The following is a 13,616-nucleotide window of genomic DNA, read 5'->3' as shown; positions in this document are numbered from 1 at the left end:
AAACTCTATAGTGTGGAAAGAGGCCATTTGGCCCATCAAGTCTGCACTGACCACAATCCCACCCAGGCCCTATCATATCCTTACATATTTACCCACTAATCCCTCTAACCTACGCATCTCAGGACAGTTAAAGGGCAATTTTAGCACAGCCAGTCAACCTAACCTGCATATCTTTGGGCTGTGGGAGGAAACCGGAGCACTTGGAGGAAACCCATGCAGAAGCAAGGAGAATGTGCAAACACCACATGGACAGTTACCTAAGCCAGGAATTGAACCCAGCTCCCTGGAGCTGTGAAGCAGCAGTGCTAACCATTGTGCTACCATGCTGCCCATAGTTGTTGCATTCTCCACATAATTGCTGAAGGTACAAACCGGTAAAATGGATCCTGGCCCAAATACACGAGTGTCACAAGTATTATTTTTAATAATACATTTGAAAATGTGTTTGTTAGCACCCTTTTTAATGTAGAAAAATATCCCTCCGCACTCCAGGAATGAAAGAAAAAAGATCACCCTTTACAAGTTTCATTTGATTTAGTTAATTTTCTAAATGTTCTAGGTTTGCTTTGGCCTGATCATCCAAATTCCGCGTTTGTTTTTTTTTAAAATGTGAATTACCACCTTTCTTGCCATCACTTTCAGGCAGAAGTGCTAGACAGCAACAATAACTAAAGCCATATATCTTCAATCACTCCCATTTATGGATGGGAATGGAGAAGAGAACACCAGATGGGAGTCTTCAATTAATTTCTGATTTATCAGCTATTTCAGCGTGTTGCTAGTTTGCAGAACTTCTCCTACAACTGTGACTGAATTTATAGTTTAGAAATTCTATATTGGAAGGCAGCATTGGTCATAACTTGCAGTACGTAGCAGTGCTTTAACATTCTAGGAAGTTGAGCTTGCAGGTAATTTAAAATGATCTCTTTAATCAAGTGGTAGGTAGTTTAAAATTATCATTTTCATCAAGTAGTGCACAAGCCAGATAAGATCTAAGGCGATCCATCAGATATGCTAAAAGACATCACAGGACCGAGCTAGAGTCCCAGGCGAGCCACACGGACCACTGCCAACTATGGCAAAATCTGCAAGATGTAACAGGCTACAAGATGAATGCATGTAAAAATCACCAGCACCAATGCAGCCCCTCAATGTGCTTAATGTATTCTATGCCCATTTTGAACAAGAGGCCAGTAAAAGCATGCCTCCACCCTGGAAGCCTCAGATGAACCTGTACCTGAGGTCACTATTGCAGATGTCAAAGCAGTGTTCTCAAAGGCCAACCCATGGAAAGTGACTAGCCTGGATGGAGTACCCAGATGAGCACTCCAATCCTGCACAGACCAGCTGGCAGGGGTATTCACAGACACCTTCAATCCCCGTCCTCAACAATCTTTGGTCCCTATCTGCTTCAAGAAGATGACCATCACCCTGGTACTAAACAAAAGCTTGACAGCGTTTAAGTACTATGTCTAGTGGCTCTGACAGCCATTATGAAGTGCTTTGAAAGGTTAGTCATAGCACAAATCAATTGTGGCCTCTCAGATTGCCCAGATCCGTTACAGTTAGCCAACTGCTGCAAGTCCACAGCAGACACCATCTCCCTGGCCCTACACTCAATCCTGGAACACCTCGACAACAAAGACATCTATGTCAGACTCCTATTAACTATAGCTCAGCCTTCAACACTATTATCCCTATGAAACTCATCTTCAAATTAGTGGTCTAGGGCTCAGCTTCTCCCTCTGACTTCCTAACCCACAGACTGCAATCAGTACAGAGAGGCAAAAACAACACCTCCACAATCACCAGTGCCCCACAAAGTTGAACTCAACCCTTTACTATACTCCTTGTGTGCCTATGACTGTGTGGCCAAATTCCCCTCCAACTCGATTTTCAAGTTTGCTGATGATACCACCATAGATCTTGAACAATGACGAGACGGAGCATAGGAGAAAGAGAATCTGGTGAACTGGTATGACGACAACAATCTCTCCCTTGATGTCAGCAAAACAAAGGAGATAGCCATCGACTTTAGGAAGCGTAGTGGAGGACATGCCCCTGTCTACATCAACGGGGACGAAGTAGAAAGAGTCAAGAGCTTCCAGTTTTTAGGTCCACATCACGAACAACCTGTCCTAGTCTCCATGCCAATTTAATAGTTAAAGCCCACCAACTCCTCTACTTTCTCAGAAGACTAAAGAAATTTGGCATGGTAGTTACTACCAACTTTTACAAATACACCATAGAAAGCATTCTTGTTGTATCACCAGCTTCGTATGGCTCCTGTTCTGTCCAAAACCACAAGAAACTCGAGAGTTGCGAACGAAGCCCAGTCTCTCATTCAAACCAGCCTCCCACCCACTGATGCTGTCTATACTTCTCGCTGCCTCGGAAAAGCAGCCAGCATAATTAAGGACCCCATCCACCCCATACCTCCTTCCACCACCTTCTGTCGAGAAATAGACAAAAATCTGAGGACACGCACCAATTAACTTAAACAGCTTCTCTGCTACCATCTGACTTTTGAATGGACCTACCTTACACTAAGTTGATTTTTTACTACACCCTGGTTATGACTATAACACTTAATTCTGCACTTTGTCTTTCCTTTTCTATGAACAGTATGCTTTGTCTGTATAGTGTGCAAGAAACAATACTTTTTGCTGTATATTAAAGTGACTAAATCAAACAAGTTGTATCTTACAGTAACCCCACTGGTTCATATTCATGATGTGGTTCTAAAACTTAAACGGTGTACTTGTGTCATACACTTATTCACTTACTTTGGAACTAAAGTTGCTAATGCAGTTTTGTCATACTGAACTTGATAACAAGGAGTTACAAGAATGGTACATAGAAGATCATAGAATCATAGAAATCCTACAGTGCAGTAGGAGGCCATTCAGCTCCTGAGTCTGCACTGACCATAAACTCACCCAGGCCCTACCCACATATCCTACATATTTACCCCCTTATCCCTCTAACCTACGCATCTTATGACTAAGGGACAATTTTTAGTATGGGCAATCAACCTAACCTGCACATCTTTGGACTGCTGAAGCCATAGACAGCATGCCTACCTTTTCCCCTGACTCTACTACGTCCTGATGGAGTACGTTACAGATTCTCAGGAACTGAGATCAAAATTGAGTAATCTCAACCAGCGTGAACCAAAGTAAGAGTGATATCATAAGAGTCCCTTTTTTGAAAAAAAAGGAGCTCTAGTGGAAACTCAAGGCCCAATGCTTTGGGGACAAACGGTATCGTGGATGCACAACAATCCAGATACAAATGTCAAATATTGGTTAAACCACATCAGTTCCATATACTGCCACAATCAGCAGGTTGAGTCTGAAAATTAATCCTGTCCATTGCATTCCTGTTAACCACAGGCAGAATGACGAGCTTCAATTTCTAAATTCCAATTACAGTTGAAGCTGCTTTCAATCCATCAGTTTTTTTTAAAAAGAGTGCCGAAGTAATGTATTTGGACTTTGTGTAAAGGTCAACAGACACTAAGCATCTGAAGAAAAGGTTATCCTTCAAAATGAAGATCTGAATTATCTAGAAGCTAAACAGTACAAACTTTATCCAAGTGCTTTCTGAAATACAATAATTAGTTTGCCCCTAAGACTTGAGACTGAACTTTCTGAGCAGCAGTAATGCTGTACGCACTGCTGCTGTTTGCAAAGATTCGCAACCTGACATTGCTGCACATTTATTCTGGGATTTCCTGATCTCATGTCAAATGTTCAGTGGCAGCTGGGAAACTCCACCAGGACATAGAGTCAGGGGAAAGGTAGGCTTTAGCAGCCTTAATCCAGTTGGTTTAAATATTCGGTCTTTCGAGTGTGAGTTTGTCGCTAAGGCAAAGGGCCGGTTGGAGAGCTGGGTGGCAGAGATAGTTGGGTCCAGAGGTGGGGTTGGGGAATGGAGCAAGTAGATAAGTGGCTGATTGTGAAGTTGCCCAAGTGCTAGACCAGGTTTTAAATGGTCTAACGTTTCCTGGATAACTTTCAAGCAAATTGGCAGAAATCCATCCCAAGTCTTTGATTCTAACTTTGGTCAGAGATATTCATGCAGGATCACAGGCAACAGAGGGATTGCTCATAAGTTTTTATACTTCCTAAGAAGTTCACACACCAGAATTTCTGCAGAACCCTAGCGTACAACTTCAGTCATATGTCCAGAGACCAAAACAAATTAGGCTTTGTTTTTTTTAAAAAGCTGGGATTTTTATTCAATTCTTTCATGGCATGTGGGTGTCGCTGGCTAAGCCAATGTTTACTGCCCATCCCTAATTACTCTTTATAAAAGTGCTGGTGAGCTGTCATTTTGAACCTCTGCAGACCATATGATGCAGGTCCACCTACAGTGCTGTTCAGAAAGAAGTTCCAGGATTTTGATCCAGTGACAGTGAAGGAGCAATGATATCATTTCAAGTCAAGCTGGTGTATGACTTGGAAGGGAACTTGCAGGTGGTAGTGTTCCTTGCATCTTTTGCCCTCATCCTTTTTGAGGATATACAGGATATAGATTTGGACTGTTTAAGGATTCTTGTTGTGCTGCTGCAGTGCATTTTGTAAATGTGAGTGGGGGAGGGAGTGAATGTTTCAGATGGCATATGGGGTGCCAGTCAAGCATGCTGCTTTGTCCTGGATGGTGTTGAGCTGCTTGTGTTGGAGCTGTACTCAAGTGCAAGTGGAGAGTATTCCATCACACTGCTGACTTGTGCCTTTATAGATGACAGGTTTTAAGGAGTCAGGAGATGAGTTACTCACTGCAGAATTAAATGTCTCTGACCTTCTCTTGTAGTGCATTTATTTGGCTGGTACAGTTTGGTTTCTGGTCAATAGTAATCTGCAGGATGTTGTTACATGGGGATTTGGTGATGGTAAAATGCAATGAGGAGCTGGCTAGATTTTCTCCTGTTGAAAATGATCATTGTCTGGCTCTTATGTGGTGGAAATGCTACTCTTCACTTGTCAGTCCAATTCTGAATGCTTTCTTGATCTTGCTGCATATGGACACGAACTGCTTCAATATCTGAGGAGTTGCAAATGGTGCTGAAGATTGTGTGCAGCCATCAGTGAACATCCCCACTTCTGACCTCAGATCATTCATTGATTCAGCAGTTGAAGATAATTGGGCCTTGGTCTAGTCTGCAAAACTCCTGCAGTGGAAAAATTGGCATGAAAGCAATTACAAGTATCATTGGTAAATATCATACCAGGGATAGAGACTTGGTTGAGAAGCAAGTACAGCCATTTTATAGTTGTAAATCCCTCTTTTGTTTTACTGCATCATTAGAAGACTCTTTGTATAATTTAGATGGGCATCTGTGATTACTCATTTGAAAAGGGATCTTCAACCAAAGGTGTTTGAGAATCACTGTTGTAACCTACAGGCAATGAACTAAGAGCTGGAAAGTTTGAGTCTGCACAAACATGATGCCTCCTGTACTGTTGCCTGTCTTTGAAAACTCTTCAATCTGAATCTGGTTGTTCAGCTTCTAGATGGCATTACTGTTGCTGGATTCTGAGCTGATGGTAGAATGAAACTAACGATTTGAACATGAAAATCGCATCTCAGATTCTGCTAACCTTTTTGAGGTTTCTTCCAGTTGACTGACAAATGCTATCATTTTGTCACTGATTGCAAAATCTGGCCCAAATGTCTTACTTTTTTAATGTATTGAAATAATAGCACCAGTAATTTAAATATCTTCTGAAAGGTTGTTTTTCTCCCCCTTTAGGGATGACTATATTACCATCTGGTTTATTGGAATCATTTTTAAGAAGGTGGAAAATGCAGAAAGTGTAAACATTGATCTGACCCAAGATATTCAATTATTCACTGATACAGGTAAAACGATTATTCATGCATTTTGATCTGTTCACTAGTGTCTTTGTAAATTAGCAGCTTTATGGTACCCATACAAAAATAGAGTACAATGGACTCATTTTGGCACCTTTTTAAAAACTGCAGCTAGAATTTGTGCAACTTGTTTGTATTTTCTGACTCGGATCCTTTTTGTCTTTATAGCTAAACTCCTGAAATTTGCATGATGCTATCCACTCTTTCTCCAGTAACTGTATTATGTTTTATCTGATATACTGTTCCCTCCAAGACAGTCCTCTATATGCTTTCCCAGTGTTCTCCAATCCTAGGGTTTTGTCACAATTTATCATCCATCTTTTATCACCAGCTGTGGATGTGTAATTAGTGCCATGTTCTGGTACGCATAGAAATAGAAGGTTAAAGCTGATGAATGCATGACTAGAGAGATGATGTAGGAGGTAGGGTTTCCAAATCCTGGAACAATGGAACTGGTTCTGGGCAAGATAGGACCTGTACAAGCTGGACAGTTTGTGCCTCCATGGGGCTGAGACCATATCCTTGCTGGGAGATTTGCTGGTTTTGTTAGCGATTGACCACAATAGAAGAAATAATTTATAATCAAAAGCTGTGTATGAGGAATTCATGATACATCAGTGATTTGGAGTAACTTTGGAGCCGTAGCAATAAAGCAGGAACTGGTAAAAGTTTGAAGAACAGAATACTGCAGATGTTGGAAATCTGAAATACACTGGGTAGAAACACAAGGTGAGTAACTGCTTTGCAACACGCCTCCATTCAGGTTTGTAAGCATAACCTCAAACTCCCATTGGCCTGTCATTTTAATTCTCTACCTTGCTCTTACACAGGCATCTCTGTCTTTGGCCTGCTACACTAGTCCAGTGAATCGCAACACAAGCTTGAGGTTCTTTTGCTAAGGCACTTTACAGCCTTTTGGACTTGACTTTGACAATTTCAGACTGTTCCCCCTATTTTGTTTCTATTTCCTTCGTGTTTTAGTTTTTCTCTGTGCTTACTTTCAGAAATGGCACACCTCAAGGCGTTTTTTTTTTTGTTTCCTTGTTTCTTTCCCATTACCATACCTTTGGTCCTGAAAGACTAATTATTTTTCCACAGTTGCTGCCTGACCTGCTGCATGTTTCCAGCATTTTCAGTTTTTATTTCTGATTAAAATTTCAATGTTTAAAACGGCAAAGCAGCTGGAGACCATTCTTTCTGAAATATTGGTAACTGCAGGAAACACAATGAGACAAATTATAAAGTCCCAACTAACAACAGATTCCAAATGTCATATTCGTACTTGCGAAGATGTCAGTGGCTAGTTCTGCAGTAAAGATTGCCTTACAAGATGTATAGCTGGGGACTGTAGACAGAACTTGTTTAATGAAATACCAGTAACTAGGCAAATGTGTGTGCAGTAGCTTGCTGGTGGCATTGTGTGGATGTTATGGATTCTGATATTAAGGTGCAAGTTTTGCTCTGGCATATAACCATCAAGATTTGACTTGCTCAATAACAAGCATTGTGGTACTCCTGAGTTTGAATTTGATTTGTTAGTGTCACAAAGCTTACATGAATGCTGCAATGAAGTTACTATGAAAATCCCCTGGTTGCCACACTCCGGCACCTGTTCGAGTACATTGAGGGAGAATTTAGCATGGTGAATGTACCTAATCAACACATCTTAGTTGGTGGGAGTAAACTGGAGCATCCCAAAGGAGCCCACGCAGATGCGGAGAGAATGTGAAAACTGTGACCTCGGACAAGAATCAAACTCGGGTCTCTGACTATACGTGAGGCAACAATGCTAGCCATTGTGCCACTCCTATGTCTCCATGTTGGGAAAGGTACATTTTGAAATGGAGTTGTTTAACTCTTTTCAGTTGTTGAAAGGAATAGCATCGAAGATTGGATAGTTTTCTTTACAAGCTGCTGACTTCAAAATCCATTCGTAAACTGATGTAGACCAAGTAAATAGCACATTATCAGTACCAACTGTAATGCATAGCTTTCATATTTCTGTAAATAGTTTTTTTATGTACTGATTTGCATTGGTCTGGTCCATCTGTTTTTCAATGAGGTTACTACTGTAGCAGTGAGTTGAAGAATTAGAGGAAAGTTGTTTTTTGCTGTTTTTGGATTGTTGGATTTGGAGGTCCAGATTGAAAGCGTAGCGCAAAGTGAAGAATGCAGAAGGACTGAGAAATTAAAATACCATCATTTGATTGTATCAGCTGTTGTAAAAGATTGCATCCCAAATTCAACATGAGGAATACCCTTGATTTTAATACAGGATGGCACAGTGGTTAGCACTGCTACCTCACAGCACCAGGGACCTGGGTTCGATTCCCAGCTTGGGTCACTGCTTGTGTGGAGTTTGCACTTTCTCCCTGTGTGAGTGTGGGTTTCCTGTAGGTGCTCCAGTTTCCCTCCAGTCTAAAAGATGTGCTGGTTAGGTGCATTGACCCAAATAGGTGCCAGAGTCTGGTGACCATGGAAGATTTCACAGTAGCTTCATTGCAATGTCAATGTAAGCCTTACTTGTGACTAATAAACTTCTTAATTTTAACTTTTAAAAAAACTGGATATTATGGGAAAATACATGGTTACGGTATCAGAAATGCAGTGTGCCAATTTGAACATCACTTTGTAACATGGAGAATGCAAATTTGCCTAAGACTGCCTGGAATTATTGGACTCAACATTAACTCCCTGTTTCTCTCTCCACAGATGATGCTAATCCTACTGAGTTTTCCCAGCACTTTGTTTTTATTTCTGGAATTAGCCTGCTTTTCACTTTATTATGCAATTCTGATATTATAATCACAAAAATAAGACTCTGAACAGAGGCTTAAATCTGTAGTACATTGCTAGAATTTCTTTTAAAGTGAAATCACTATACTGCAATAGCATTGTTTAAGTATTATATAAATTAACCTCAACAAATCATCTCTTTTTTACTTAGTTTTTGCTCTTGCCTAGAAACAATTCTTGTTTATATTGCAGTGTACAGACAAGCCAACAACATTAATATGCTGAAGGAGAAAATGAGAATTGAAGCTACACATGTCAAAAAGAAACAACTCCATCAGTATTTACCAGCTGAAATACTACAGAAAAGAAAGAAGGTAAATGTGGAGCATGGCACTGAATTTATTTAACATTTTACCTTTGTGTTTTTGTTTTTTATTTTGAGTCCCTTTTCTGTTTGCCTTCCAGCAAAGTATTCCTGACATTAATCGGAACTCTTCTGGAAATGTTGGTAACCTAAATCGCACTTCTTTGGAAGGAAGCCCTTTGGATAATTCAAGGGATACTGATGTTGGCACACCTCTTGGTTCTCCTGCACTGTTACAAAAATCTTCTACATCAAATATTATGGGAACAGAGGACTTGCAAAAGTATGAGACTTGATGCAGAACATATTGGTATTCAGTGTCATGAAGTTATGGTACTGAAGATATTCCATTTTTCTTTATTAGGAATAGTATTTCACCTGGAAAAGTGCAATTTTCAGATGCAACGAAGCTAATGGCTAATGAGAGTGCTTCTCCAGAAACACAGCTTGGCCAAGCAAAGTCTAGATCTGCTCTTTGTGCAAGTATGTCAACTTATCATAACTGATTTGTAGGACTACATGTTGTGACTTCACAGATGTTAACTCTAAACCTTTCCTTGCAGAGAACGATGTGATTTCCACTACAAATCCCACTCCTTCTCAAGCACTCTGTACCATTCCCACTGTTGTTGGGCGTAGTGTAATTCCTCGTTTGACATCTCCATGTAACCAGCCACTACCAAATGGGACCAAGCTAAATCCTAGTCCAAACAGCTCTTCATCGAAAAGACCTCATTCACCTACTTTGGAAGAATCTCCAAAACGGCTTAAAGACCTCCCATTGGTAAATATCTGTAGGGTTTAGTTTTATGCAGAAACTAACAGTAGTCTGTCACATTTACTTTCCTTTTGATTAAATTGCAGTAATTTACTACCAAGTTTTAACATTGCCTTGGAGGAATGTTCTTTTTACAAATCAGAAAGAATTGCCAAAATTAGTTTATGTCCCCACTTCTTTCCTCACTTTTGACATTTGGAGATTACCAAACCAGAATCATCTGAGTTATTTCTAATGACTTGTGTTCATTGAAAGTTTGTAGCAAGCAAAAGTGCTCTTAATTTAAATGATTAATGTTGAGCTCCACATCGAAGTGTGGTTTATTGCTACCAAATTGACACTTAAGTTAGAGATAAGAGCATTGGTCTTTCAGGCAGTGCTATTAATTCATGTATTTGGGGCAATAATTATTGTATAAAGATGTAAATGCAAATTACATCACAAATGGTGGGTAAGTGTCGCTTAAACATTACGTTTTCAGTACGTGTCTATGCTGGAAAGGCCTTATTTATCGCCCATCCCTATTTCTTTCAAAATTTGGATATGAACCTAATTTTGAACAGCTGCATCTCTCTGGGCAGAGATGTTCCTGTAATGCTGCTGATTGAGGAATTCCAGGATTTTGACCCAATGACTATGCAGGTTTAGGTTAACATGTCACCTCACTTTGAGGTGGTGATGTTCTCATGACATTACTGTTCTTGCCATTCTCAGTCATAGAATTTTAGAGTGAGGGTTATTGCGCAGTCAAAGTAAACTCAAGTTTATAGAATCCTACAATGCAGAAGGAAGCCGTTTGACCCATCAAGCCTGTACTGACCACAATCCCACCCCAGGCTTTATCCCATAATCCCATGCATTTACCCTAGTTTACCCTGACACAAGGGGCAAGTTAGCATGGCTAATTCAGCTAACCTGCACATTTTTGGTTCAAGTTGAAGTGCATTCTCTAAATAGCCTTTGATGGAGAGAAGCTATTAAGCCCGAGCTACTGATTTGTCTTGCATGGTGTTTGCAACCAAATGGCGAGCTGTGTATGTTCTATTCGCACTCCTGCCTGAGCCTCATAAAGAATGGAAAATATATCCACTACTATGGATTGCAAAGCAGTCTCTGTCAATAAAGTTCATTCTTTGAGTAGAAGCTTGATGGAGTCTACAGTTTTATTTGTAATTTGCATGTTGCAAGAATAATATTAAAACAAAATCCTTCCAAGAGCCACAGTTAGTATTGGCACTGTTGGGCTTTTTAAATGTTACATATTTTAATCGAGTTGTAGATTAAATTTAAACTTTTATTGCACTAATAATACTCTGGAATGTTGTTTCAATGTTTTTCTTTCTTGTCCTTCCAGATGTGTGCCACTGAGCCAGATGATTCAGCTTTTAAACAACCTTCTTCATCAAATGAAGAGGATGGACAGCCCCCTCAGAAAGATGGACAGGTAGTGGTAACTACAGCTGAAGGCTGACAAGGGTGTTCATACTGGTTAAAAGGGACCATTCACTTGCATCTAAGACTGCACAGCTTTACCCTTTAAACTGGGAACCTATCAGTAAATATCAGTTCATTTATCTGTAGTTCTCTACATAATTGTAAGGTTCCCCCTCAAGTTTATCATTGCTCAATTCAATGTTAATTTTAATTAAATATTTGAAGTAAGTGAAACATATATTCAACATCCAGCCTAGGTAGAATATTCCTGAAGACAGTACTTGTTGGCAGGAGCTATGATGAAGTGTTAATATGTCCATTCACAATAGCTGTAGAAATGGTATGTCTTCTGCATGAAGTTTATGCAAGATGTTGCTCTTGTAATCTTGCTTTATATGCTGCATTTTACGGACTGTGTACCATAATGTTGTAGACTACAAATTATTGCACAAGGTATATAAAAAAAAAATTGCAGCTTTGTTTAATTTCACTATCATGTGCACATTTTTCTGCTGCTCTCTTCCCCTATAGGGAAATACTTGTTGTGCTTCAGCATTTAGCCTGTTGTCACAGCTGGCACCAATCTGAGTGATGCAACAAATAGCTGGAATACCCGGATGCATCAGTGGATATCCCTTAATGTCAATTGTTTATCGTTTCAAGTAATAGTATCAGGACATTGAATGTAGTAAATTGTTTTAAAACAATATCAAAGTGAATGGAAACAAAAGTTAATTAAATTATATAAGTTTTATATAGCGGGGGGAGGGGTTTCACCTATCTGAAATTAGTTTTGCTTCAATTGATTAAATTGTTGTCTGTATGTAACAGGACAACCACGGAGAAGTGAAATCCATGCCTATTCCAACAATTGATACAAGATCACAGGTACTACCCATTAAATCTCTTTCTTCACAGGAAACGATGATTCTCCGAGTAAATGCCTGCACTCAGAACTTTCTGAAGATTCTTTAAGGAGCTAAAATGATTTTTCACTCTTAAGTTTAAAACCTCTTTTACTTCTAGAACTCATTTTAACAAATGCAATTTAACATGCTTCTTTCTGTCCTTGTTTTGGTGCTGTTTTTATTTTTACAGAGACTACCTAGCAAGGAGCTTCCAGATGCATCATCTCCAGTTCCCACGAGTAGCATACGTGTCATTAAAAATTCCATCAGACTAACCCTTAATCGGTAGCAACTCTATCTTGTCAGGTAAATGTAAAATGTAATTCTTAAACCATTCAAGCATGTCAGTTGTGTTTTGTTAAAATTTACCCTGATGTGTAAAGTGGAGCACTTCTATGTAATTGTTACCCTGACTTGGTGTTGAAGCCAGAAGGTGGGTTGGACGAATCTACTCCACTATTCGTTTTGCAGACCAGATGCTAGAAGCACCAGATGTTTTGGTTTACACTTCTTCAAAGTATATATGTACTGGTGACTGACTACTGGTTAACCAATGTCCTAAACCTGAGGCCTTTTTTTAGAAAATGAAAAAGGAGGGAGGAAAAAAATCAAAGCCTTAAATGGATGGAATGGCTTCTGGCCTAGTAGATCAACCAGTAGCCCCGGACACACTTGTCTCTGCCCTGAATTATGCATTGTATGTGTAAATATTTGTAACAGCCTTTTATTGAAAAAAATCAGTATTGAATTCACAGTTCTTTTCTGAAGGCTGATATGTAATTTTAATAATTGTAAAATAACAAAAAAAATGTCCTGTGATGTATTTTTATGTTAACCACTTCTCCCCCACCACCTCCCATTTGTTCTGTGTAAATAACAAAAAAACAAAAAATATGTAGTCTATTTTAGTTTTTGGTATAGGGTTTTGAGGTTAAATTGCATCACTCTTCAGGAAAGCATTTACGGGCAATTGTTTTTCTAATGGCCAATGACAAGTCTGTTGATTTTTCTAGTGTGTGTGTGTGTGGGTGTGTGTGTGAGAGAGAGTGTGTGTAGCACTGCATATAAATGTCTACGAAGCAGAATGAAAAGTTTATTAATTGCCTAAAAATGTCTGGTTTTTCTGCTGTAACTTCATTGTCACTGATTTACATTCTCCAGTGCATCCAGTTGATTGTTTTGTAGGCCTAAAATCCGTATGTATTTGAAAGAATATTTTTGTATTTACTGTATATAAAAAAAAAACTTCAGAGTAAAAAAAATTTAAAACGTTAGTACGTGTTTTGAGTATTGCATACTTTAGTCATAACTGAACTTGCCATGGAGCATTAATCCTCTCCTTGAAATTTTGAATCCCCATCTCCATTAACACTCTCTCTGCTTGTATTATTATCATAGCAACTAGCATCAAGCATAAACCAGTGAGAAACTGGGCTTGAGTCTGCACTCAGAGCCAGATTCAGCAGTATTTGCCGAGCATTCGCTCATGAATGCTGATTTTTGACTTAAGCACTAT

At 39.4% G+C, this 13,616-nt stretch overlaps 1 protein-coding gene across 1 annotated transcript in view; it reads left to right on the top strand.

Annotated features, from left to right (window-relative positions):
• The window catches only part of LOC145350921 (poly(A) polymerase gamma-like), a 50,579-nt gene extending 37,215 nt beyond the window's left edge, over positions 1-13,364 (top strand). Inside the window, exons 16-23 of the mRNA XM_080200387.1 lie at positions 5,759-5,868; positions 8,869-8,990; positions 9,082-9,263; positions 9,345-9,463; positions 9,544-9,764; positions 11,113-11,202; positions 12,024-12,080; positions 12,291-13,364. Coding sequence (XP_080056513.1) covers positions 5,759-5,868; positions 8,869-8,990; positions 9,082-9,263; positions 9,345-9,463; positions 9,544-9,764; positions 11,113-11,202; positions 12,024-12,080; positions 12,291-12,389 — 1,000 coding nt within the window. The 3' untranslated portion in view covers positions 12,390-13,364. The remainder of the gene's footprint in view (positions 1-5,758; positions 5,869-8,868; positions 8,991-9,081; positions 9,264-9,344; positions 9,464-9,543; positions 9,765-11,112; positions 11,203-12,023; positions 12,081-12,290) is intronic.
• The last annotated feature ends 252 nt before the right edge of the window (positions 13,365-13,616 follow it).

This window comes from Carcharhinus amblyrhynchos, chromosome 12 (genome assembly GCF_965287045.1).
Source record: "Carcharhinus amblyrhynchos chromosome 12, sCarAmb.v2.hapA, whole genome shotgun sequence".
NCBI classification, from domain to species: Eukaryota; Metazoa; Chordata; class Chondrichthyes; order Carcharhiniformes; family Carcharhinidae; genus Carcharhinus; species Carcharhinus amblyrhynchos.
Note: the sequence above shows the minus strand (reverse complement) of the source record. Positions and strands in the feature narration are given on the sequence as shown.